Below are 26,996 nucleotides of genomic sequence, written 5' to 3'. Positions count from 1 at the left end.
TTTCTATTTGTGGAATTTGGCTCTCTCTGGTGCTAATATAACTTAATCATGACATGTTTATTTGCTTTTGATTAGTATGATATATGCACCCACCCATTAATATATACACCACATAATAAATTCCAGCTATAACAGTGTGTCTCCATACATCCAATAACTGAATTTATCCTTGGTATATGGGAGCATGTCTGTAGTGTTGTTCAAAAATCTGAAAAAGTTGAATTCAAACTGAAGAGGTCTTTATGGCAAGAATAGTCCTGCTGAATTGGAGCAAGTGCTCACAACTAGTTGCTTATTTAAAGCAAAGACCAGAAAATCAAGTTATGTATATCTTGTCATTAAAACAGAGACTGGAATAAAATAAGATGAAGAAAGATAGAATTTAAGACATAGAACTTAAGAAGGATTTTAGAGGATAAGACCAAAAGTCCAGATAAAGATAATCCAGAATTCTGTCTCATGGTGGCCAGGCAGATGCATCTAAGAAGTTCACAAACTGGAGATGTTAGAAATGAAGACACTTGCCTTTTAAAAATAAGCTATATAATTATAAGGATAAATAACATTAGTTATCCCCACTTTATGAGGTTTTACATGACTTCTGCACCCCTTTATGGACTCAATGGTGGAAGTGTATATATATATAGTGTATATATATATATATATATCTATCTCATCTGTGGTTTTTTACTTACATTGGCCACTAGGAGCCAGTCCATGACCAGTTTCATTCTCTCTCAGTAAGATTTTTCTTGCCTCCAAAACTTAGCCAGAGTGATATGACAAAGCTGTGGAAAAAAAGTAGCTTCTGCATGCAACACCCCCTTTTCAAAACAGGAAAAAAAAACACTACATATTTTTTTTAGCATTGTCTCAGAGAATTCCTCTGTTGTTTTCTAGGATCTCCATGCATTGTTAAGCAGGAGCATACTACCACTAAGTCCTCTGGTGAATAAAGCAAATGCTGTTGTACCTTCAGCATTTTGAATACGTCTGGCTCATTAGAAAAACTAAAACCATGACTCTTCATCACCCCCACCGCATAAGCTTTGTCAGTCTCCAAGTTATGGAAATTGGTTTCTATAACCGCAGTAATGTCTGAAGACTTGGCCCTGCTGATTGGCCTGGGGATCATCACAATGGAAGTGGCTACTAGATCGATAGCAAGCCACATCTCTACCTACCCTCCTCGCTCCCTGCCTCCCTGCTTCTCCCTTCCACCCATCTTTCATTCTCATATGGTGGTATTTTCATTGTTTTCTTTTTCATTAGTGTTCCATTACTTTCCTATTATTATGTTTACACTTCTTTTCTTTCTCTGCTTTTTTTTGTAAGCTACTTTAATAAACAAACAAACAAATATTAAGGCATTTCTGGACAAACTGTTGGGAAAAGTTATTGCATTTGTGGAAACTCTGAAGGCTCAAGGCTGCTTTCTTTAAAAATCACATTGCTTTTAATCTTCTCCCAGTTTAACCACAGAGACTTCTGTATATGATGTCTTCTAAAATACCCCTGTGTTTTAGTTCCTTTATACCATAAAAAAGCATGCCACCCCAACAACAAATCATGTCCTTCTAATGTCAACAATCTAGTATTTCTTAGTGTTATCCATTCCTTAACCCACATCAGTTTTTTAGCTTGATAATACAACTCCCAATTAGGCAAACCAAATCCTCCTCTAATTCTAGCATCTTGCAAAAGTTTTAACTTTATTCTCACTTTCTTACCTTGCCATATATATTTCAACACAATTTTATTTAAATCTTCAAAGTAATCTTTTCCAAGCCTAATTGGAATTGTTTGAAAGAAATATAAAATTCTGGGTAATAGATTCATTTTGATTGTTGAAATTCTCCTTATTAGTGTTAGAAGAAGAACAAGTTAAAGAAACTATGATTGCTTGGGGGAAGAATTTTGGATATGGGATTGATTTAGAGAAATGGCAAAAATTGTGGTCTCAAACTTATAAAATGACAATGTCAACAGCATAGAAGAAAATTTGTATAAGATGTTTTACAGGTGGCATTTTCCCCTGACAAGAATAGCAAGAATGTTCAAGAATAAATCCGAAAAATGTTGGAAATGTCATCAGACACCTGGCTCATATTACCATATGTGGTGGACTTGTGCAGATGCTAAAAAATACTGGACTAAAATCCACATGTGTCAGCCTCAAGATCTCTTCGGATACCCCAACTATTATCCTTTATTTCTCCCTTAGTATCTCTACTACTAGGCTTACTTCTTTCGGCTGTCATTAGCAACGGGGGAGGGGTAATTGTGGGGGGAAGAGAGCTGGAGGTGTTTGCATTCTTTTACTGTGGGCAGAAGAAGGGGGATTTCTTCTTTCCAATTTTCCATTTCTTTCCGAGCCTCTATCCTTTTTGCGCAGCTGCGAGGTCTTATCAAAAATTGTCAAGGTCAACGGACAGAGGCCTCATCACTACCTGAAGATGCTCACATGATCATATTCGGAACTTTTAATTGGCAGAGACTTCTGGACTTTGGGGGTGGGAACAATTCCATTTCTTTGTATGTGTGATCTGCGCGCCAAATTCTCACTTTGAATTCCATTTGTAGCTTCCTTTTCATCTTCCAGTAAAGAAGAACTTTGCTCTGAACCATGGAGTCTGAGTATTTCTTTCTTGGATTTTGAAAGGAGCACATACCGACATTATTCGAAAGTCCCCATCAGCCCACCGGAGAAAACACCAATTTTTCTTCCGAGGGGTTTTCACATCATGTCATCTCCAGCCAGCGAGGAGGATGAGCAGGGAGCTGTGGGGGCAGCAAATGCTGTTACCAGAGATGCCAGCCACCGATTTGTTAGCTGACCTTACACTGGAAGAAACTCCAACCGAGATGCCCAGATGGTCGTTAGGAGTTGGATGGAAAAATCCGGAAGACCCCCTCCTGGAATCACTGTAAGTCGAAGAGGTGCGAGGGAACGGCTGTGGCAGGGGGAGGAGATGGAATGCAGGCTGGATCAAGCCGGGAAAAGCTTTAAGGATGCTTCTGAGAAACCCGGCAGGGCTCCAACATATGAGGGGAAGAGAGCGAGTTCAGCCTGGGGAAGTCGGGCTGCCACCACCCCCCTGGCCCATCCCACGCCGGCGCAACCACCAGCTCCCGTCTGGGAGCCCCAGCAGCGGGGTAATGCCTAGAAGACGCCACCTGCCCTCCTTAGATGTGAAGTTTGGAGAAATCCCAAGGACTTGGGGTTTTTCCTGGTGCAGGTTGGAAGCTATATGGCAGAATATGAAAGGGAGTTCACCTCTGAAGCAGCCAAAGTAAGATATGTTACCAGAACCCTGGGGGGATGGCAGCTGACTGGGTGGTGACTCTGTATAATGATAACTCCCCCAACTGCGAAGCCTTGATGTTTTTATGACTGCCTTGAGGAGGAGGTTTGAAGACCCTCTGGCAGAGAGAAGGGCCAGGATCAGGATGAAAATCATAACTCAAGGGGAAGATCAGTTGCTGACTACACCCAAGAGTTCAGACAGCTGGCATATCGCATTCGAGGCTGGTCCCAGGAAGCTCTAATAGAAGCCTACAAAGATGGCCTAAATGAAGAGGTATACCACATGTGCATCTCCAGAAGGGATCCCCATGACTTGCAGTTGTGGTACCTGTTAGCGGAAGAGGTGGAAATAGATCTAGCCCGAAGTAGACGCAGAGGAGGCTCCGCATGGAGCACCATGCTCCCTCCTCGGCTCCGAGAGATCCCTAAGCCCCGGAAGGAGGGGGTGATGACAAGGGCCAAATCCACTGCCTGTTTCCGTTGTGGGAAGGAAGGCCACCATGCGGATTGTCGAGTCAAACCAGATCCAAAAAGGACGGGGCCCTGGAAGGAAGCCCGAATCCTCCCCAACCAGGCCTCGCGAAACCGGGCTAACGATAGGGGAGGTTGTAGAAGTCACTCCCCAGCGGAAAAAGAGCTGGGACCCCCGACTCCTCCGGCGAGAGTGAGACCGACTCGGAAGATGACGTCTCGGTAAGTCCTAACCGGGGCCCCTTACCATTCCAATTAAATTAAGGGTGCCCACCTCGGGTACTGAGGGGAAATGCTGGCCTTATTGGACTCGGGGTGCACGAGGTGCCTAATTAGCATGAAAGTAGTTAAAGGCATGGGCATTGGACTGAGAAATTTGAAAACGCCCATATCCTTTTACCAATTAGATGGGTCTGAAGCGGGGGTTGCCCTGCACGGTTCATAACGGAGCCCTTAGAGATGACCATGGGAACCGCGAGACCTTGTGCTTTATTGTGGCTCCCGGGATGGAACACTCCCTAATCTTGGGATTGCCCTGGCTTCGGAAATGGAATCCCCAAGTAAACTGGAGAAAGGGGTGGATACGGATTCGTACTGACCAACCTCCAGGAAGGGAGGAGCAAACCCCCTTAAACCGGGGAGAATCCCATCCCAAGCCCCAAACCCCTGCTGAGACAGCTTCCACAGGGGCCGAACGCATAGAAGGGGAGGAGAAAATCCGAAAGAGTACTGGGACCTAAGAGAAGTTTTTAGCGAAGAGGCCTCCGATGAGCTCCCTCCCCATCGGTCAACCGATTGCAGCATTGAATTTCTACCGGGGTGACACTACCGAAACCAAAGATGTATTCGATGACCCCAAAGGAGTTAGAGGAATTGAGATCGTTTATCGACAAGAATTTGAAACGAGGGTTCATCCAACCTGCCAGACCTCGAGTGGCGGCCCCTGTGATGTTCCGCGAGAAGAAAGATGGCTCCAAGCGCTTGGTGGTGGACTACCGAAATTTGAGCGGTATCCGTGGAAAATGTGTACCCCTCCCTCTAATGAAGGACATGTTGGCTCACCTGGCCAAGGGAAGATCTTCACGAAACTGGACTTGAGGAGGCCTATTACCGAATCCGAATTAAAGAGGGAGGCGAGTGGAAAACTGCATTCAATTGCCCAATAGGTTGCTTCCAATTCAATGTTCTCCCGTTTGGCCTACAGGGGGCACCAGCTGTCTTCATGCAATTGATCAACCAAGTGCTCCCGAACATTTATACAAGGGGTTTTGGTCTACCTTGGCGATATCCTTATCTACTCGGAGACCAGAGACCAACATGTGAAACTGGTGCAGTCCGTGCTGCACAAATTGCGTGCTGCCAAATTGTACGCCAAATTGTCCAAATGTGAGTTCCATCAAGAAAAGATTGACTACCTGGGATATCGTATCTCACCCGAGGGTCTTGAGATGGACCCGGAGAAGGTACGAGCCGTATTGGAGTGGGCCCCACCAAGAACCCGAAAACAACTTCAAAGTTTCCTTGGATTTGCTAACTTTTACCGGCAATTCATCCCATGTTTTGCTAAAATAGCCATGCCTATCACCAACCTCCTAAAAACAAAGGGAGAAGCGAAGCCAAAGCCTAGCCAGCCGTTGAATTGGTCTATGGAGTGCCAAGCCGCTTTTGAGAAGCTAAAAGACTATTTGCTGCCGAGCCAGTGCTAAAGCATCCGGACATGGATGTCCCCTTCGTGATCAAGCTGATGCAAGTGATGTAGCGGTAGGAGCGGTCTTACTTCAATTAAACGAGAAGGGGACACTACAACCGTGTGCCTACACATCCCGTAAATTAACTGACACTGAACGTAGATGGGCTGTCTGGGAGAAAGAAGCTTTTGCAGTCTGCTGGGCTCTAATGACCTGGAGGCATTTTCTGGAAGGCGCGAGGCACCCATTTGAGGTTTGGACTGATCATAAAAACCTGGAGGCCTTAAAACGCCTCGGAAACTATCGCCTAAGCAAGTTAGGTGGGCCCAGTACTTCAAACGATTCAATTTCTTTCTGAAGTACATCCCAGGAGGAAAGAATTTTATGGCGGATGCTTTATCTAGGATGCCACAATACAACAGTGTTCGAAAAGAAGTGATAAGTCCGATTGTGCCCACCACACAGCTGGCAGCACCAGTGGTCACCGGGCGCAAAAGAAGAAACAAGAGGCAGATCTATCCAATGATTTGATCGAACAATTTAAAGAAGCTTTGAAAACAGATGAATGGTTCCAGGCAAATGCAAATAACTGCACTGTTAGAGATGGGTTAGCCTGGATGGGAGCGAAGCTGTATGTACCTAAAACATTGAGGAGCCAAGTATTACAACAAACTCATGATTCCAAGGCAGCGGGTCACTTTGGTTTCGTGAAGACCTTACACCTGGTGAAACGGCAGTTCTGGTGGCCCTCTTTGAAAAAAGACATTGAAACTTATGTAGCAAGCTGCCCAGTTTGCGCCTCAGCTAAGAGACCTCCCGGTAAGCCGCCAGGTCTGTTGCAGAATGTGGCCAGGCCAACTGCCCCTTGGAAGGAAATCTCTATGGACTTTATAGTAGATTTACCTGAGAGTGCTGGGCACACGGTGATCTGGGTGGTGACCGACTTGTTTTCCAAACAGGCACATTTCATACCTTGCACCAAGATTCCCTCGGCGAAGTCGTTAGCCAAACTGTTCATTATACACGTCTACAGACTGCATGGTGTTCCTGAACGTATAATATCAGATCGAGGAGTTCAATTTACCTCGAACTTCTGGAGGGAATTTTGAAGTTGATAGGCTCCACCCAAGGGTTAAGCTCCGCCCACCACCCCCAAACTAATGGGGCCTGCGAGAGGACTAACGGTGCTAGAGCAATATCTCCGATGTTACATAAATTATCAGCAAGACAACTGGGTGGACCTGCTACCTTTTGCCGAAGTAGCGTATAACAACTCCGTTCACAGCAGCACTGGTTTTACCCGTTCAAAGTGGCCACGGGACAAGATTTTGTACCCATACCTGAACTTCCTCGCGAAAACCCAATATCCAGTCATTGGATGACTGGATATCTCAACTACAACTCAATTGGCCAGTCGCTCGCAAAGCTCTGGACGAAGCGCATCAATCCCATAAGAAGTTTGCAGACAAGAAAAGAGCCCCACAACAGTCGTATCAAGTAGGCGACAAAGTATTCCTCTCAACCAAGTATCTGCAAACCACTCAGAGATCAAAGAGTTAGGCCCTAAGTATGTGGGGCCTTTCCTATTGAGCGAATTGTGAATCCCGTGACAGTTCAATTGACGCTACCAAAGACTCTTCGTCGCATTCATCCTGTTTTCCATGTCAGCCTGCTAAAACCGAACACACCTGTACATTGAGACCGACCCAGACTGATCCCCCGTCCCATTGTTGATTGAGGGTGAACAACATTTTGAAGTTAAAGAGATTTTAGACTCTCGAAAAAGGAGGGTCGCCTACAATATCTTGTAGCCTGGAAACATTTCCCCCTCTCATGCTGAGTGGGTGAACGAAAAGACGTTAGGGCTCCTGACCTGCTAAAGAAATTTTATACTAAGTATCCTGATAAACCATAAGAATGTATGCAATGCTTAACATATCTTTTTATTCTCTCTTACAGGGACTAATGTCCTTTTTCTAGGGGGGTCCGAATGTCAGCCTCAAGATCTCTTCGGGTACCCCAACTATTATCCTTTATTTCTCCCTTAGTATCTCTACTACTAGGCTTACTTCTTTCGGCTGTCATTAGCAACGGGGAGGGGTAATTGTGGGGGAAGAGAGCTGGAGGTGTTTTGCATTCTTTTACTGTGGGCAGAAGAAGGGGGATTTCTTCTTTCCAATTTTCCATTTCTTTCCGAGCCTCTATCCTTTTTGCGCAGCTGCGAGGTCTTATCAAAAATTGTCAAGGTCAACGGACAGAGGCCTCATCACTACCTGAAGATGCTCACATGATCATATTCGGAACTTTTAATTGGCAGAGACTTCTGGACTTTGGGGGGTGGGAACAATTCCATTTCTTTGTATGTGTGATCTGCGCGCCAAATTCTCACTTTCGGAATTCCATTTGTAGCTTCCTTTTCATCTTCCAGTAAAAGAAGAACTTTGCTCTGAACCATGGAGTCTGAGTATTTCTTTCTTGGATTTTGAAAGGAGCACATACCGACAACATGTGTTTGGAAAAAATGACAAAAAAACATATAGACTTGAAACCAGAGATATTTTTATTGGGAATTTTACCTGAAATATATAGTAAAGACTTGAAATATCTGATTGTAAATGTATTAACAGTGGCTAGGATTGTATTTGCCAAAAACTGGAAAAATGAGAAAACACCATCACAGGAGGAAATCATTAAGAAAATATTGGAATGTGCTGAAATGAGTAGATTGACATTTGAAATTAGAGAACAAGAGGATAAACAATTTTATAAAATTTGGGATCTATTCTATCAATGGTTAGACAATAAAATAAAGTAATGAAATATGTAGACTTTTAGAAAATAATAAATATATAAAGATGTACTTCTTTCTTATTATATCTACAAAATATTTTTAGGATAGATTTGGGATGATAGTATGAACTGTTATAAAACAAACTAAGTAAATTATGATTATCTTGTAAAACATGAATGAATAAAAGTATAGTCAAATGATTGATTAATAATGATACTAAGATATTTAATTTTTGATTGAAAATACGAGATTATATGCAATGTAATTGTAATTGAAGACTACGAAATGGAAGCACAAAACAATTTATAAACCAACCGGCACACTGTATGTATACATATGGAAGATGGCTTGATGTTTTTATGTTTTGTTTGTTTATGTTTGTTTTTAAAAACCAATAGAAACTTTAAAAAAAAATCACGTTGCTTGTTCATAGCACTTAGACCTCAAAAATTGTTGCCGACAAAATTATAATAATCGGTGCTAATCATTGTGCTAATGATCTTTTCACTGCAGTTATTGCTATGGAGATTTGGTGAGGGGGGCATCCAGGCTAGTATGGTCTGCCTATTTCTTTCAGACATTCAGAGCCTGATCATGGGAGGGAGATGCCCTTTGATGCATCCTCCCATAATTAGAATACTGAATACTTGAAATGAACTTATTATTATTTGTCTTTAGATACCCCAGATAATTATTGTTAAAGCTATGAGATGCCATGGAGGAGCCATGATGGCTCAGTGGTTAGAATGCAGCATTGCAGGCTAACTCTGCATTCCGCTGCTAGGATTCAATTCTGACCAGCTCAAGGTTGAACCAGCCTTCCATCCTTCCGGAGTGGGTAAAATGTTGAGGTCAATAAGCTGACTCTGTAAACAATTTAGAGAGTCTATAAGACACTAGGAAGTGATATATAAGTCTAAGTGCTATTGCTATTGAAATCAAGTGCCAATCTTCCTAAATGTACTTCTGGGCCAACAGGCAGGTTTTCCTAACATTACCAGTTAAGGTCAAACTATTGGGAATCCTTGGTACCTTTTCATCAATATCCTTACATTAATAGCTAGAGATTCTTATTATTTCTTTTCCAGAGTTGCAAAACTATAATATTGCTCATATTACTTATATTACTACACTTTAATACTTTGCTATAACTGCATTTCTTATTCTCCTTAAATCATTTGGGATCTTCCACATTTAGAAGTCAACACACTGAAAAATATGCTATTGATTTGAATTATTCAGAAGGATCTGTTTCTTCTAATATCCTTTCTTTTTCTGTGGTTTATGTCAACTGGGTTAGAGTGTTTTAAAACACCCTGAATATGACTAGAGATAAGTGAAATTGTCAGTTTGAGATTTGGTGAATTGCTCATTTTCTCAGTGTTCTAAGTTGTGAAAATATGGTTTCCTGTTGACCTCCCTGAATAGCCATATGTATATCATATACAGTTAAGGTAGCCATGGATATTCCATTTATCCACTTCTTGGGTCATACAGTACAAAGAACCATAAACTAACCACCCAGGGTTGGCTTGCACAACATACTAGTCTAAAATGTATATTTTGGCATGTTGTACAAAACAGTAATAGAGAGAGGAGTTTGGGGAAAGGAATATTTTATTTCAATAAATTATTCTGGCTTATATACTGAAATGAAGTTCATTAACATGCAGTCAGAAAGCCACAATGTTCTCTTGTTTTGCTAGATGATGAAGAATTTTAATATAATATAGCAGGAGGAATACCATGAAACCACCCATTGGAATGACTGCTTTTACATTAAGAATAGTTTCAACAGTAACTTGTATTTTTAATACCAACATTTACAAAACTGCTAAAATTACATGGGTACTTGCCTTATGTTCCCCAAAGAATTGAGAGTACTGCTCTAGATTTTCAGAATTCTGTATAATTTAGAACAAAGTAACTTAAGAGCAAGCGCTATATGCTGAGTAGTTTACCACTGAATAACCAACTTTAAAATGATCTTTTACTTTCAAACCATGTTATCTATATTGAGATTTCAAACTAGAGAGCTAACTTTCAAAAAATATTTGTGAACAACTGGATGTGAAAGTTGTCAGGATTCCAGAAGTGGCACTAATTAAATCATGAGCTTCGAGCCAAGTTTCAAAACTTACAAGAGACTAATTAGGAGCTAACATGATGGTATGACCGGTGTGTAGCTGATTCTGAGACACATAATTCACTGTCACCCTTGATCCTGGTTTCCTGCACCCCTCTGGTGTATCATCATTCATATTCTCCAATTAAACACATCCATAGCCAAGAGTCATCAATCACGTTCTCCAATTAGAGATTTGCACAGCAAATTGTGAACAACATTATTATTTGCAACCTCCACAAAAGGTAGGAGGTCTGCCCAATTGGACTGCTGATAATTCACGTACCACCTCTACCATGGGGTTCAATCTCTCTGCCCCCCCATTGGTGCTAGGATGAAAGGCCAAGCTAAGGCCCTGGGATGACCCAATAGACCGCAGGAACTCCCTCCAAAATTTGGCCATGAACTGGACCCCTCAGTCTGAGATAATTCTCTGTGGTACTCCATGCAGGTGGTAGTTGTGCTTCAGGAACAGCTTGGCTAACTGGTGGGCTGAGGGGAGTCTGCTGCAAGGTTTGTTTTATCAGTTGACAAAAGTTATAATGTTATAAAATTTTATCAGATAAACATATCAAAGGATTCTGGTGACTAATGCATTTTTTATTAAAAGGCCTACTTAATTCCACTATGAGATGTCGAACTCACATGCACCAAAAGGCTTCAGGCAATGTCAGAAGATCTCAACAAACACAATAGATTTTTAATGCATTACAATTATTAATCTGTAAGGTACTGGTAATCAGTCTCACATGTAACCTGCACCCACATAGACTTTTGGTCTTTCCCTCCCTCCCCAATTATCCAATTTAGGTCTAGCAACTCTATGCATTGGATGAATCCATGGTTTACAAAAAGCATATGCCTTGTAATAAAATACATTAGTTTGAAGTGGTTCTACTAAACTCCCGATTTTTTGTTATCATATATTAGCATAGAGAACTAGTACAGTGTAGTGGATAAGGTACCAAGCTAGAAACCAGGAGACTGTGAGTTCTAGTGTCACCTTAGGTACAAAGCCAGCTGAGTGACCCTGGGGCCAGTTATGTTCTCTTTGCCCTATGAGAAGACAAACCACTTCTGAAATCTTGTCAGGAAAATAGCAAGGACTAGTCCAGGCAGTAGCCAGGAGTCAAAAACTGACTTGAAGTCACCCCTCCACTCCAAAATTAGCATGATTCTACTATATTGTCAGATTTTTTGTCAGCCTTGTGAGAAGACACTATAAAAATCTGGTTAAATGAATAGATGCATTCTCCTTTTGCACTTTAGACTTCTTCCTGAGATCCTATCATCTTGAAAAAAAAATGATGAAGCTGCTGTATGTTATACCTTTTTTAATGCTTACTTTCACCATGATGGAAGGCCGACCAAAACTCTTAGGTAAGTACCAGATAATTTTGGGTTTTTAAAAATCAGACCTATTGGAAGACCTGAAGGTCTAGGCTGGAGACCGATTCTTCTGGGCAAAATCTATCTCTGTGGTTGCCAAGAATAGATACCCACTTGATGACACATAATCAATCAGTGTATCATTCAACTGACAATCAAACTGACAAAAAAGTACTTTTTTCAATTGATCACCCATTTAAGAGTGAATATTTGTTATTTACCACAATTCAAATGCATCTCATAATGTACAATCTGAATTTCCCACCAGAAAAACATTAATTATTAAATTTGAAAAATTATTGATTTAATTTAGGCCATATTTCTCATTTATCCTTTATTGTGGGTTGGTGAGGGTTGTTTTTTCCTGCACACAATGCAGCAACATAGTGCTAAGGTGTATATACTTTACAGGAAGTCATAAGGCTTTTCTCACTAGTCCAGTATCTATACGATGTCTACCCTGTCTGAACAGAGATTCAGCCCTAATCTTCTGTTACTAAAGCCTCTCACGCCATTACTGAAATTTTATGATAGAAATCAGAGAAGTATTTTAAATAAACAAATTGAGGTGGTGAAAGAATTGCAGATTAAAAGTGTAGCCCGACACAAGTTTAATCAGTGTGTTTAAATTGGACTAACTTCCATATAAATATACTGTGGAATTGGCAAAATAATTAGTGGAAACATTTGGAAAAGGGGCCATTGACCTTGAATTAGCAAGGCATCCATTTTATGCCTTTTGGATCAAAGCATCCTAATAAGCCCTAATTTTTTATATACACTGTATGCAATTAAAAAAATATCTTAGATGTGGGTAAAAATATATGAGGCTGTTCTAAAATGTTAATGTCTAATAGTGGCTCTTTTTTTTTTCTAGAGTAGATTATATGCAAGAAAAAAGAAAAAAAGTAATACTTCTCTACATTTTTCTCAATCTTTTTTCAATGACTAATAAATATCAACTTTGCAGTCAAAATATGTTAACATCAGAAAAGGCAATATGGCACCTCATAATTATTTTGATTAGAACTCGTGTGTGTGTATTTGTGGGTGTGGGTGTAGTGTGTGTGTATGTTTATATATTTGTACATATGTATGTGTCTGCTTGTGCCACATCATTCATGTTCTTTAGCTGATACACTAAAAAAGCCTAAATACAATCTCAATTAATAAAGAAGGAATACCTTTTTCAAGGTATAAACGATGATTAAGCCAGCTTTACCTTTTTTTTTCCTCCTCCAGAAACTAAATGTAAAACTGGTGCGTTGGATATTGTCTTTGTGATTGACAGCTCACGTAGTGTCCGTCCCTATGAGTTTGAGACCATGCGGCGTTTCATGATTGACATCATCCATAATCTGGATATAGGGCCAAACGCCACACGGGTTGGGGTGATTCAATACTCCAGCCAAGTCCAGAACATCTTCTCTCTCAAGTCTTTCTTCACCAGGGCTGAAATGGAAAAGGCTATCAATAGCATTGTCCCCTTGGCTCAAGGCACAATGACAGGCTTGGCCATTCAATATGCCATGAATGTGGCCTTCACCGTACAGAACGGGGCCCGGCCACTTCACAGGAAGATTCCCCGTGTGGCTGTGATTGTGACTGATGGGCGGCCCCAGGACCGTGTCACTGAAGTGGCTGCTCAGGCACGAGCTGCTGGCATTGAGATCTATGCTGTGGGTGTTCAGAGGGCAGACATGAACTCTCTGAGGGCCATGGCCTCCCCCCCTCTGGAGGAACATGTCTTCTTGGTAGAGTCCTTTGATCTCATCCAACAGTTTGGCAAGCAGTTCCAGGACAAGTTATGCGGTAAGTAAAGGAATAAAGCTTGCATTGAGACTGATTTTTATCCTTATTTTCCTTCTACTTACCATGGGTGGGCAAATCTTTTCAGATGTTAGAGCGTCATTAAATTTGATACCCCAAGAGTTCAATTGGTGTTTCAAGTGTGGGTCCATCTATTTTGAGCATTATGGAAATATTTCCAGTTGGAAAACAGCTCTATTTCAAACATTTCCCAAATGCTCGAAACAGACTGTTTACACTCAGAAGTGAAGTTTTATGAATGGTTTTCACTCAAAACTGTTCAAAAGTAAAGCATGTCCTATACCAAGGGTCTTCAAACTTGGTAAGTTTAAGACTTGTGGACTTCAGCTCCCAGAATTCCTGAGCTAACTTGACTGGAGAAGGAATTCTGGGAGTTGAATTCCACAAGCCTTAAAGCTGTCAAGTTTGAAGACCCTGTCCTATACAGTAACACTAATATTTATTTATATACCCTTTTGAAGTGATCGTGATCTTCAAAGTGGGCATGTGCCCTGATTAAATACCTCAAAAATCCACTTTTTTCAGCAGCCATTCTTGGTTTCAAATAATTTATTCCAGAAATATATATATAAGTATTGGGGGTGGGGTGGGGTTTATTGCCATTAGTATGTTTGTGTTGTGGTTGTTGCTTCATTTCTACTGTTCCATGTTGGCTGGGGAATTCTGGGAGTTGCACTGCCCACTTTGTAAAATTGTCAAGGTTGAGAAATACTGCTAAAGGATCTTTTCTATCCAAATTTCCAGCTAAAAAGAAAGAAATTTAGATGGAGCTACATGCTTCCACATGAGCTCCACTGCTTTAAGAATATTACAATCCCCAGCACATATTTCCTTCTCAATATGAAAACCTATTTCTTCCAGGTGTTGATATGTGCACAGAACTTGATCATGGGTGCCAGCACACTTGTGTCAGCATCCCAAGCTCCTTTTATTGCCAGTGTAAACCAGGATACAAACTTAACGCAGATGGAAAAACATGCGCAAGTAAGAGTAATAGATTATTTAATTGATGTGTGAAAATTTGAAACCATGTTGTGAGCATTCACAAAACAATTGTTTTCATGCATCGAGGAAAAACTTTTAATTATTGTTCTTCTATTTGGTTGCCATTTTTGTTTTATCATAATGGTTATGGGATCCATTGGTTATGCGGGCTGGTACTTTGCAGCATGCTAGCTCCCCTTTTGCATTTTTTATTAAAAATATCCAGATGATCAAGTGATTTAGTAGTCATAATGGGATGAGATAGATGATTACTAATGCAAATGATAATCTGTTGGGGACCCCAGAAGTGTACACACACACACACACACACACACACGTTATTGATTATATATTAGTTATGGTACCCAACATAGTGTTCATAGAAATCAGTGTATCTGTATGTACAGAATCTTCCAGCTAGTTAAACAAACTAGACCATTTTTTTTTAAAAAAAACCTGTGTTTCAGAGACAGGTGTCATGGATTTAATTGGTTTTACAAAACAGCTGAGTCATACAAGAAGAAATCAGAAGCTGGATCATGTGGAAATTTCATCTGATGCTGCATTTCTATGAGTTCCTTGTTAATGGAAATAGTGAAGGGAGAGACAGAAGTGCTGCTTGTAGACAGAAAATAAATGCTTATAGCTAATATGAAATTAATAAACTAGAAGATATATCTGTATCTAAGGCATTTTTTCCTCTTTTTGCAAAACTGGGATTGGGTTTAGCTTTCCCAGTAGGAAACACTCCTCTCGTTTTTTTTCTGAAGTTCAAACTCCAAATTCTGTTTTACTCTTGCAGTCATTGATGCTTGTGCTAACCAGAGACATGGCTGTGAGCACCAGTGTGTTAATTCACAAGGTACCTTCATATGCCGTTGCCAGACAGGCTACCAGCTTAACCAAGACAAGAAGACCTGTAGCAGTGAGTGAACTCTGTATTGCATCAACAACTATAGGGAGAAATAACCATTCTGTAGCTGCTGTTGAAAGTTGGGTGATGTAGAGGGTCAATTTTCAACAAGAAAGTGGCATAATGAGAAAAGTGACCCCTTCCTTGCTGCACTGGGATTTTTTTGTCCTCATTAAACTATACAAAAAAGAAGAATCTGTGGGTCCTTTGATGTTGTTGAAGTGGAATTCCCCAGCAGCCAAAGAAAGGGAGGTAGTTATGATAGTTCAACAACTGGGACATCTCAAGCTTTCAACATTGTTTTAAATATATGTATTTTATGCCAGTGTTGTTTGATGTAAAGGAAATGGAGCCATCTTACAGAAAGGCAAATGTTTGCACCAAATGCTGGATCTTGACTCCAGCCATTGTGTTAACTCAACAATGCAGGTTGTTTTATTGCATATGTGGTGAGGTCCTCTAACGGTTTCTTTCTTTTTCCAGTGATCAATTTCTGCAATTTCAACAACCACAGTTGCCAGCACGACTGTGTTAATATAGTCAATGGATATTATTGTCGATGTCGTGATGGCTTCACTTTGCAGGAAGATGGCAAGACATGCCAAGGTACATTTTATATATGGCTGGCTGTGGCTATGTATGCTTTAATTTTATCACATGTAGCACACACTTAAATGGGCCAAATGACTCTATCTGTGGAATTAGACTCACAGAACTGTGTGAATAGTCATCCACTCGAATTATGAATATGATTCTGATACTCTAGATTAATAATAAATGACTGTCTTACAAAAGTTGCTCTTTAAAAATTTGGAGTATTGTGAAACATTGAGAAATATTTTATTCATGTATTTAATATTTCATCTATATGAAATCCCTGTTAGAAATCATCTTTTGGTTTCAGGAGAGGTATTATCAATAGGTCGATGGTGTTTAATGGTATATCACACTCTGTGCCTAGCCAGAGATATTATGGAAATCTTGAACCAATGTCTGGAGCCTCTGATGGACTGGGTGGAAAGAAACAAGCCCTAGCAAGCAGGATATACGGTCTGTCTTAAAATCCTCAGTATTTAAGAAACCTTCATTCCAGGATTGGCTTTAGGTGGGCTCATCCTTCTCCTGATACTGCAGATCCTTGGTTTGCTTGAACATCAGTTAGAAACTATGGTTATATCTTTGCCCTGTCAGGGTTCCAAGTAATAACTCCATAGAACCTGGCTGGAGCTATTTTGGAGGCTTCATGGTTGCCATGTCCATCTTTAGCTGGTATGTCACTTATGTCCTCCCAGAAGCACTGAATCATAACCTTACCATCAAATAATTGAACAGCTCAGAAGCTGAAACTGGTCCAGAATGGAATGACCATGTTAGCTGATCAAACCTGCTATTCAGAATAACACCCAAACACCAGAATAATGCCTGCACTGTTTGCTGATAGGCTTCTGGGCCCAGTTTAAAGTGCCAATAATTACCTATAAAGCTCTCTGTTGTGATATAGATTTCATTAGGAACCTTCTTATTCAGAATGATTCTACCTATCCTGTGAGCTGATGAGTTGACTAAGAGAGGGCCTGTTTCTATGAGAGGTGAAGGGTAGATGGACTACAAGGCAGGTATTTTCTATGGCAGCCTAACTTCCCTAGAAAACCTTTCCTCTCCTCTCCTCTCCCTCCCTGCTAGTTAAGCAGGTTTTCAGATTTAAATTGATGGGCACAGTACTTTACCATTTATATTTTCAGTATGATTTTGGCAGGTAGTGGTAGTTATGTTGCAAAGATTATGTTATATCATACATACTGCCCTAAGTTGTCTGAACAGATGTTATGGTACAGAATACTTTTGTACAAGTGATAAGACTTCTATGGGGTATCTCTTACCATCCCCTTAAGGATAGAATATTTCAGCATTATCTATTGATACAGTGACTACATTTTCTTGGGGAAAAAATAAAGGAGAAACTTGGGAGAAAAAAGACCTGAACCTGGAAGAGGTTCAAAAGGATAAGAAAAATAGTTGTTTATGTTTATAACTTTGCTTTACAAAGGAAAATTCAAGAGCAAAACTGGGAAAATAAGTAATTAAACAAATTTAAAGGACAGCTTTCTGAAATAAAGGATATCTTTTATAATAAAGGACACGTGGTTCCTATACATTGTGAGCCAGCCTGGGAGTTTGTTAAAGACTTATCCATGTTTATATTTGAAAGATATTTGAGAAAACCAGGACAAACAACAATAACAACATCTATTTATTACAGTACTGCACAAGTCACCATTCGGTCATAATGCGGCTATTCCACTCTGACTGTGGGGGAAGGCAGCTGCAGTTTGACACATGTATAAACTGTAGTTTGACACCTTTGGCAAAATATATTTTCTGTGAGATACATGACGTGCTTTTTTATTGGTATTTCAGCCAATGATCTCTGCAATACTGTAGAGCATGGATGTGAATTTAAATGTCTCAGTACCTCTGGCTCTTACCACTGTGTCTGCCCAGAAGGTCAGCAACTGCAGGCAGATAAGAAGACCTGTAACAGTGAGTATCAAGTTCTTTGTGCTTGATAAAAGGCTCTTCCAATATATTCAGCATTTTTCCTAGCTAAGCATTTCATGAAAGGTAGCCATAGAGATTATTCCAGAGATAGTGGTTAACAAAGAGTGGCATTTTGAAAGAGAGACATTCCTTTTGCTAGTGGGTATTTTTACTGAACTAAATTCAGAGATGTGTTTCTGATCCTTGGAGACATTTTAGGCCAGCATTTACCAAATCATAAATGATTTGTTAAAAATCTAAAGTCATCATGAGAGTTATATTACCTTCTGGAGCTTATTGGATGTCCCAGAGTAAACACCACAGTTTCGAAGAAGACAAAATGCATTAGATTGAGAAATGCTTTTAGGATTTGTGGTGAAAGAATGAAAGGGCTGCTTGATTCCCCTATAATCTAGCAGAAAGCTTGGGGTACAATTAAATAAAGGGCCATGCAAAGATTTTGACGTATAAAGCACATCCGGTATATCAGCTTTGGCTAGGGTTAAAGACAGATATTGTTCCCATGCAACCCCAAAGTGTTAGTAGAAAAAACAAAGCTTGATCTAATATGAGCTAGTGTCTCAAAGAAAGTCAGACAAAATTCCAGTAATTTGGATGCAGAGAATCTGATTTAAGTTATGCCAGTAGTGAGTCTGTGTATTTGGAGTCCTTTTTATTTAGCTGCCTCTGTGTATGATAGAGGACTCTTTTGGCTTTGCATCTTCTGACTGGATTGTAGTGTTAGTGGTCTGAATCCTATTAGCACATGTGAACTTGCTTGGTTAACTGAGAAGTTGGTGCACCATGGTAACTAACTTACTTCTAGAAAGGTGAATTTGAACCACTGCTTCATCCCTACTCTGGTAGTGAGTAGATAAAAGAACAACTGTTTCTTCTGTGACAAAGAATCACAGAAAGATCAGAAGCAATAATACAGGTAGTCCTCCATTTATGATCACAATTAGGTCCTGAAATTCTGTTGATAAGTAAGGCAATTGTTAAGTGAGTCATGCCTGATTTTTCAACCCTTTTTGAATGGCTGTTAAGCAAGTCAGTACGGTTATTAAGTGGGTCGTGTGATCGTTAAGTGGAATCCAGCCTCCCCCATTGACTCCTTGTCAGAAGCCAACAGGAAAGGTTGCAAATTGTGATCACATGATCTCAGGACATTGCAACAATCATATATACATGCCGGCTGCCAAGGTCTCAACTTTTGAACGCATGGAAATGCTGTGTCAATTTTAAGAGCAAAGACTAGTTGTAAGTCACTTTTTTCAGTGCCATTGTAGCTTCAAACAGTGGCTAAATGTATGATTGCAAGTCAATCACAATAATGTAGATCACAATAATTTGAAAATGATAATTATTCACATGGTGACATCATGATGCAGAACCCACCTTTGATTGTTGTGATGGTTGATCCAAGTAAATAGCTAAAGAATTTGCATTATGACAAGTGATGGTATTCAAATAATTTAACAACCGGTTTTCTACCCTAATGAGTTCTTCCAACAACCAGTCCGCCAAACTGCTCAGAAAGTTAACAATCGGTTCTCCTGAAGTGGTGCGAACTGGCTGAATCCCACCACTGATTATGATACCCTGACATCTCAGCCTTCTTTACTGCTTCCAGGGACACCCAAAAACAGAAGAAGGAATTACTTAAGGAGTGAGGCCTTCTAGAAGGGAAAGCCATGAAGGACTGCAGACATTACATTTTTAGTTACTGTAAATGAACTAAGCAATTGCATTGAATTAAAATTTCAGGTCATTTTATGAACAATAAATGTATCTGACCTGCATGCTAACATTCCTTTGAATGCTAAGTTGAAAGAGAATCTCCAAAGCTTTGTGGGGTAAGAAGTACAAGATTGGTAGGAAGTTCTCTGCTATATGGTAAGAGTTCCGAGGGCTCAGGGACTTGCCTTTCTTTTCTTTTCTTTTCTTTTCTTTTCTTTTCTTTTCTTTTCTTTTCCTTTCCTTTCCTTTCCTTTCCTTTCCTTTCCTTTCCTTTCCTTTCTTTCTTGAAGTCAAAATCAAAACTGCCTCATCTCAGCTTTTTCTTTTTCTTTTCATGGGCAATAGAGTGCAAGGCTGGGCACATTGACTTGGTGATGGTCATCGATGGCTCTAAGAGTGTCCGGCCCCAGAATTTTGAGCTGGTGAAACAATTTGTCAACCAGATAGTGGATTTCCTGGATGTGTCCCCTCAAGGCACCCATGTCGGGCTGGTCCAGTACTCTAGCCGAGTGCGCACTGAGTTCCCACTCAACAAATTCACAACAGCAGATGATATAAAGGAAGCTGTTCAAAGAGTGCAGTACATGGAAAAGGGCACCATGACTGGACTGGCCCTCAAGCACATAGTAGAACACAGCTTCTCTGAGGCAGAAGGTGCCCGGCCACTTTCCCAGAACATTCCCAGGATTGGCCTGGTCTTTACGGATGGACGCTCTCAGGATGACATTTCAGAATGGGCTAGAAAAGCAAAAGAATCAGGTAAGGCAATTAATGGAAAGTGTGATATATTTGCATTGTTTCTAAGGTTCATATCTTGCCTTTTGTCCAGGAGGCTGAAGATAGCATATATAGTGCTCTCTAATTTTAAATTAAATTATTTTTTTTAAATTTTAATCAATCAATAACATTTTTAAAATCAAATTTATTTTTAATTTTTAAATTAACAAATTAATAAAAAAAATTAAAAGTTAAATAAAAACTTTAAATTTCCTAACAGTGGAAACAATTAACCAGTGGAATAGCTTGCCTTCAAAAGTTGTAGATACACCATCATTGGGGCTTTTAAGAAGAAACTAGACAGCCACTTGTCTGGAATGGTACAGGGTCTCCTGTTTGAGCAGCGGGTTGGACTAGAAGACCTCTAAGGTCCCTTCCAACTCTATTATTCTGATTCTTTTCTCCAATTTTCCTTCACATCAACAACCTTGCAAGAGAACTTAAGCTGCAAAAGAATGACTGCCCCATTGTAAACCACTGAGTTTCCATGGCTGATGGTGCAATTGTGCTTGGATCTGCCCTATCACAGTGCAGTATTTTAAACTCTATAACACATCAGCTTTTTCTATGTTTACAATGTGTTTAATGGATTGCAACACTATTATTCATAATTGCATAGATTTAAGTGATATAGATAGTATAATAAATAGCTCTGAACTGGTTTAATCCTTGAAAACTCCTCCCAAATGTACACATTTTGCTATAACCCATGACTGAGATATGCTAAATTATAGCCTTCTTTTGAACAACAGGTTGACCACTAAGCTTGTGTGAAGTGGTTTGGTTTCACGTCATTGCCATCCTTTGTGCCATAGAAGCAGTGCAGTTCTTACCAAGCGATTTGCAACAACTCAACCAGCAGTTCCATTGCCTTTCCAACTATAGGAACTGTTGTATGGAATTCCTATCATCCCTGGAAGAGCTCAGAAATGATGCTTTACTGTTAGGCCTTCAAGCTAAAGTATTTCTTGAAAGTTGTGCATAACACACTGATCATTTATCTGGTGGCAGAAATAATTTATCTGCAGCTTCCAATGTCAAGACTTAATAAAATAATTAGCCAGTTACAGTGTTCCCATATGGTCTTCCAGATATCTAACTCTGAAAAATCCTACCCAGCATTCCAGCTGAAATTTAAGAGAGGTGTATGACATATCTAGAGAACATCAAGTAACAAAGTGCTCAAATATATAAATTTAGACAAGCCTTTTTTAAAAAAATTGAAATGGAAAATAGGACATTGCCATTATTTTAGAACTAGATTGTCCAGCTGGGCATGGGATAGAATCCAACAGCTGGATGCTGTTGGACTCAAGTTCCTCATTCACCATGATCAGGGATGATGGGAGTTAAATACAACAATTAATCAGTGGAACAACTTGCCTCCAGAAGCTGTAAATGCTCAAGTAGTGGAATTTTTAAGAAGAGATTGGATAACCTTTGGCTGAAGTGGTGTAGGATTTCCTGCCTAAGCAGGGGTTTGGACTAGAAGACCTCCAAGGTCCCTTCCAACTTTGTTATTCTATTCTAACAAGTTTTCAATCCTGGTCTAAGCCAATCATACCTACCTGGTCTAAGCATGATTCTCAGATATCTCCTCCTATTTTATTCCATTAAAAGTAACATCGATTATGTTCCTATTGATGGTGTTTTCTTATATTGCTCCCATCTCTTTTGAGCTGGGTGCTTATGGCTAATTAGTCAATTCTCTAATTTCCTCCTGTTATTGCCAAAGGAGGAATATATAAGAGTTTTAGATTAACATTATGTTAAAAAAAAAAAAAACACCCTGAGACACTGATGCTGCTTTTTTGGCAGTTATTAAAATTCCAAGTGATGAAATAGATAGACAGCTCATGTTTTGCAGTTAAATTCAAAATTAAGGAAAACATATTTGTCCACTGCTAGTTTTTATTTATTCCTTATGTCTCACTGAAGTTGATCCAGACTTTCTACCCTTGCTTTCCCCTCCCACCGCCTCCACAAGAATGGCCAAAAGCATTAAGTGTGACAAAGTGAACAGCGATTTCTCAAAGGAGCTGGCTCTTTGCATATGTCCAAAATATGACCATTTGAGTCTGGTGATTTGTATCTTGAGTGAGTTGATTTGTTTTGTGATCCATTTTCTTGGGTGTGCATTCCCAGGAGACTTCTCCAAAGTTTAAAAGTGTCAATACTCCTTCTATTCTTCTTCTAACTATCATTTTCAGGGGAAGATCGTTGTGTACATCTTATATTGGAAGATCAGATCTTTGTAGATATACACTTATTTACCCATTTAAATAATTTTTTATGGCTGTCTGTCTCACATTGTGATCTCAGGTGGCACACAACAGCTGTGATCTGTTCTATAGTCAGCCCCTGGCTACACCTTTATTTATTTGAAAAATTTATTGGCCATCCATCTTACCTCAGGGTAACTCAGAATGGCTTTGCTGCTATTACTAGGCTTTTTTTAAAAAAGAAACTTCCTTGTACAAATAAAAGTTAATTTAATTTCTGTGCACCCATTTGTATGTGTGTGTCATTTGGGTTGTTTGAAAATTATGTTAGCAATTAAGTTGTTTTATTGGCAAAGACTGATAAAACTTTCTTTGCTTCATTTCTGTTTGCTAGGCCATACAGTCAGTCCATCTACATTTTCCTTCTTGCTGTTTTCAGCTGCCTTTAACCACAAGCAGCACATCTTGTTCTGTCAGTTTCAAATTGTATATGACTACTAAACTCACAATTGAAGGCAAACATGCATGTCTCTGGATAATGTTGCAGGATCCAATCTGAGTCAGTCACTGGGACCAGACTGGATCCTGTAACTACTAAACTACTAAACTCACCAGCCTTATGATTTATATTGACTGTTTCCTAGTATGATTTGATTGCTTATTGTACCCTATGACTATTATTAAGTGTTGTAACTTATGATACTTGACTTTTAATGAATGTATCTTTTCTTTTATGTACACTGAGAGCATTTACGCCAAGACAAATTCCTTGTGTGTCCAATCACACTTGGCCAATAAAGAATTTTATTCTATTCTTCTCTGATCAGTGATTGGAGAATAAACCTAGATAATCATCATATTGAAAGATTGTTCATGAAGTCTATTGATATTGTAATATACCCAAACCCTGTTTTTGCTATATCCATCCTGACCAGTGGTGGGATTCAACCAGTGTAACAACCGGTTTGGTTGTTATTTTTTCCAATACATCAAGTGTTTGCATTCTATATCCAAAGTGGGAATTTCTCCTTGCAAGTTATTGACTCAGGGAAACAATTAGCCTTTATTTGGCCCAGAGCTGATTTATTGGCATTTCCATGGTACTCTTAACAACTATTTCCAAATCTATAATCTGAATATCCAATTTGTTTTTATCTTTACTTTTCCAACACATTATCCATCTTTCATTTCTCTGTATTAAGCAGAATTTAGCTAATTCTTGAAAAACCAGTGATCTAGATAATGTGAAGGAGCTCCCATTCCCATCTAAACCACAAGCTAAAGCAACTGCAGTCCAAGAATCTATTATGGTGCTTTCAATAGTACAATATTTGACCTGTCATCAGTTTTTAAGATCATTCAGTGAAGATCTTCATGTCATGGTTAGGAGTAATTGTCCTATTGAGGCACAGATGGTCCAAAATTCCATCAGATACAGCTGCTTGAATCTTCTAAAGTCTTTTGAGTTTTGATTATTGATTATTAACAGCCAGCATTTTGGAAGGAAGATGATGGTAGAGATTGTGAGCTGAGAGTGCAAAGTGGATAGACTTATATCACCCATGTCCGCAAAGCTTCAATTTTCTATTTCTTCCTAAGTGTTCTGAGAAGGAAACTTGATTTTATTTACCTCTTTGTTCAAGTGGCTGTAAAAACAAAATTAATGGTTGACTATAGCTTGAAGCATCAGGCTGCCATTCCTTGCATAGATACCTAACTTGAAATTTACTGTATGTTGATGGATCTGCAGGAATCATCATGTTTGCAGTTGGAGTTGGTAAAGCTGTCGAGGAAGAACTGAGAGAAATTGCTTCCGAGCCAGTGGATCAACATTTTTCATATTCAGCAGATTTCAACACCATGACTCATATAGTTGACAATCTCAAACTCAGTATCTGCCCAGGTAAGATATTACAGCTTCAAGTATTTAGATGACATGCTTTATGGGTACAATGGGAGCGTGTCTATTTTGCATCTTGGTCTATATCTTATCCTAACTATCACTCAGGATCCAGGTTCCTTAGCATAACAAAATGATGTTGTAATCTAAAACAACAAAAAATAATTTATCAAATTTGCTTCACACCATAATTATACCCTTGGGCAAGTCTTATTATATGTACTGTATAACTATACATACAAAAATACTCATCATTAAGTGTATTTCAGAGTCCTTAAATAAGTACATTTTTATGAGTTTTAAACTATGAGTTATTAGGCTTATGGTTGAAGAAGACCATGGTTAAGATAAATCAAAGTTTATTATTATGTGTGAACCCTCCAAAATGGGCATATTAGATCAATTTATATAAGATTGTCCTAGGATGGGGCCTCTGGTTCATGCATAGGGGATTGAATTTCTATGTTTCTAATGAATTTTGTGGCATTTCAGAGGAGGGCACAGGAACAACTGAAATCCGTAGTCCATGTGAATGTGCAGCTCTCGTACAGTTCCAGTCAAACACTATTGAAATCCTACAAGACCTCACCAATAAAAATATCCTTTAAATAGTGCACAGAATGTGTGACTGGAGAAACTGGGAAAAATTAAATTAAATAGGAAAGTTGTTTAAACCTATCTTTTTAGCAAACTTTGAACTTTTTACTTTGGATGTCTTCAAGTATTTTAAAAAATGAAGATTTAGGGAAATGTTCAATAAACTATTTAATAAAAGTACAAAATGTATGCTAAACTTCTAGGAACTAATATAGCAAGTAAAAAGTAAAGGTTCAGTGCGTAAGGGATTGAATATAGTTGAGTGCTTATAATGATGTGTTTACACTTTGAGGAAACTTAAGGAAGGGGAAAAAAAGGATAACCTGACATCTGTCATTATACACTGACATTTCTGTGTATCTTCACATTATCTCTTGTTTTGGCTTCCTTAATGCAAGCACTTGCTCAGATGACTGCCAGAATCGATCATTTGGAAAACCAGATTGCCAACAAAAAGTGATTATCATGAAAAGACACCTTATATTTTAGGCAAAGAAATTTCCTGTACTTCATCCTTGGCATATCAAGAGTGGTTGCAATGGTTATCTGCTCAGGATCTTGAGTGGAACTCTTTTTCCTCCAGATTGTTTAAATTATAAAAAGTATTTTACATTTTTTTTTCCTTTTTGGTAAGATGAGTACTTGAGATGGAACTCTAATGAAACTGATTGAATTTCGGTAGATGAACATTTCGGAGAAGGAAAAGGAAGTTAAATATATAGTGTCATCAAGACCTGCTGGGATTATTCAGTAATTATTGATTTTTTAAAAATGGAATTTGAACCCAGAACTCACAATTTGCAAAATGGGAGCAGGAAGCAAGAAATTCCTTCCTTGCTGAATTATATTTTCAGAAGAGACAGCATCACTGTCTAATGTTCCTGACCAAAAGAATATGTTCATGGTTTTCTTACTTACTGTCTTTCATGGTGAACAGTTGAACCTTCAGACTCTTCCTAATAAACAGCTTTTCTTACTCAGGAAGATTCAACATCTGTTGATACTACAATTCCCAGAATTCCCAGCTAGCATCTTGTAGTTTGAACACATCTGGAAGTGCCCAGGGTAGAGGGATGCTTGAATAAAACATCTCAAAATACTTGCTTTGGAAAGTGGATCTTTATTTAAATCAACAACTAAAATGAGTTGGTTCAAAAATTGAACAAAAGAGTCTCATTGGCACATTTCCTAGGCCCACCCTGATTTCGACAGAATTTCTGGAGAATTTGTCATGATTTCTCTTTTTAAAAAATCAGTGAATTCTTTAAAAAGTTCTATATGTGTCTGCATATATGTATGTACCTTTGTTTCTAAGCGAGGTTAGGGCTAATAATTTTTCTAAATAATTGTCTTTTTATTATATGCAAATTTTATCCTGGTAAATAAACTTGTTATTGATTTCTTACTTCTTTCTATCTTCTTTCCATTAGAAATATTTGAAAATAATTTATATTTGGATAATTCTCTTTTCCTTCCCTCCAGTTATTTTACATATATAAATAAGCTGAACAGTTTCAGGGTCAGCAAAAAAGACATCTTTACTCCAGCAAAAAAATAAAAATAAAATCCCTTCCTCATGAATACACACAGATGCATTCATGTGGAGACAAACATGCTGTCAGTGATGGATGTTCTCCCATTCTATAGAAGAATGCCATATATAAAAAGAATGTATTACGTTAGATCTGAATATTCTTCAACCTGGTTTTTCCAAGTATCCTGAA

At 39.1% G+C, this 26,996-nt stretch overlaps 1 protein-coding gene across 3 annotated transcripts in view; it reads left to right on the top strand.

The window, feature by feature from the left end:
- MATN4 (matrilin 4) overlaps positions 1 to 26,677 on the top strand; it is a 48,609-nt gene extending 21,932 nt beyond the window's left edge. For 2 of the 3 annotated variants that reach the window (XM_026697561.2, XM_087929068.1), the window contains exons 2-11: positions 11,652 to 11,762; positions 13,014 to 13,583; positions 14,463 to 14,585; positions 15,388 to 15,510; positions 15,982 to 16,104; positions 17,917 to 18,039; positions 20,122 to 20,535; positions 24,526 to 24,678; positions 25,168 to 25,272; positions 25,674 to 26,677. In XM_026697561.2, coding sequence (XP_026553346.1) covers positions 11,687 to 11,762; positions 13,014 to 13,583; positions 14,463 to 14,585; positions 15,388 to 15,510; positions 15,982 to 16,104; positions 17,917 to 18,039; positions 20,122 to 20,535; positions 24,526 to 24,678; positions 25,168 to 25,272; positions 25,674 to 25,732 — 1,869 coding nt within the window. In that variant the 5' untranslated portion in view covers positions 11,652 to 11,686 and the 3' untranslated portion in view covers positions 25,733 to 26,677. The remainder of the gene's footprint in view (positions 1 to 11,651; positions 11,763 to 13,013; positions 13,584 to 14,462; positions 14,586 to 15,387; positions 15,511 to 15,981; positions 16,105 to 17,916; positions 18,040 to 20,121; positions 20,536 to 24,525; positions 24,679 to 25,167; positions 25,273 to 25,673) is intronic. The other variant, XM_087929069.1, reaches the window with a different exon arrangement.
- Positions 26,678 to 26,996: the final 319 nt, after the last annotated feature.

This window comes from Pseudonaja textilis, chromosome 3 (assembly GCF_049901715.1).
Source record: "Pseudonaja textilis isolate UNSWEBS1 chromosome 3, rPseTex1.2, whole genome shotgun sequence".
NCBI lineage: Eukaryota > Metazoa > Chordata > Lepidosauria > Squamata > Elapidae > Pseudonaja > Pseudonaja textilis.
This window is presented reverse-complemented; position numbering and strand designations above follow the sequence as displayed.